General features: G+C 70.9%; 1 protein-coding gene across 1 annotated transcript in view; it reads right to left on the bottom strand.

Annotated features, from left to right (window-relative positions):
- The window catches only part of ENTPD2 (ectonucleoside triphosphate diphosphohydrolase 2), a 4,737-nt gene extending 4,621 nt beyond the window's left edge, over positions 1-116 (bottom strand). The window contains exon 1 of the mRNA XM_010142396.1: positions 6-116. Within this exon, the coding sequence (XP_010140698.1) occupies positions 6-116 (111 nt within the window). The remainder of the gene's footprint in view (positions 1-5) is intronic.
- Positions 117-320: the final 204 nt, after the last annotated feature.

Here is a 320-nt window from a genome sequence, read left to right as displayed (position 1 = left end):
TAGACGAACACGGCCGTGTGGGAGGACCCGGCGTCCAGCACGATGCCGTACTGCAAGGAGGGAGGCGGTGGGTCAGGCCCGGGGGCAGGATACCCCCTCCGGCTGCCCCAGGCCATCCCGAGGGACAGCACTGGGGCTCTACGACCCCTGGGGCCAACCGGTCCTGCCCTGGCAGAGCCCTGCCCAGCAGCCCCAGGAGCCGGGCAGAGGCCAGCACTGCCCAGCTCAGCATGGCCGTGGCCACGGTCAGGATGCGGGTGCTGTCCCCAGCCCGGGACACTGACCACCCCAGGAGACCTCTTGGTGCAGCACAGGGACTG

Source organism: Buceros rhinoceros, unplaced genomic scaffold, assembly GCF_000710305.1.
Source record: "Buceros rhinoceros silvestris isolate BGI_N320 unplaced genomic scaffold, ASM71030v1 scaffold22000, whole genome shotgun sequence".
In the NCBI taxonomy this organism is placed as follows: domain Eukaryota; kingdom Metazoa; phylum Chordata; class Aves; order Bucerotiformes; family Bucerotidae; genus Buceros; species Buceros rhinoceros.
The sequence above is the reverse complement of the archived record's forward strand: the minus strand, read 5'-3'. Positions and strand labels throughout refer to the sequence as shown.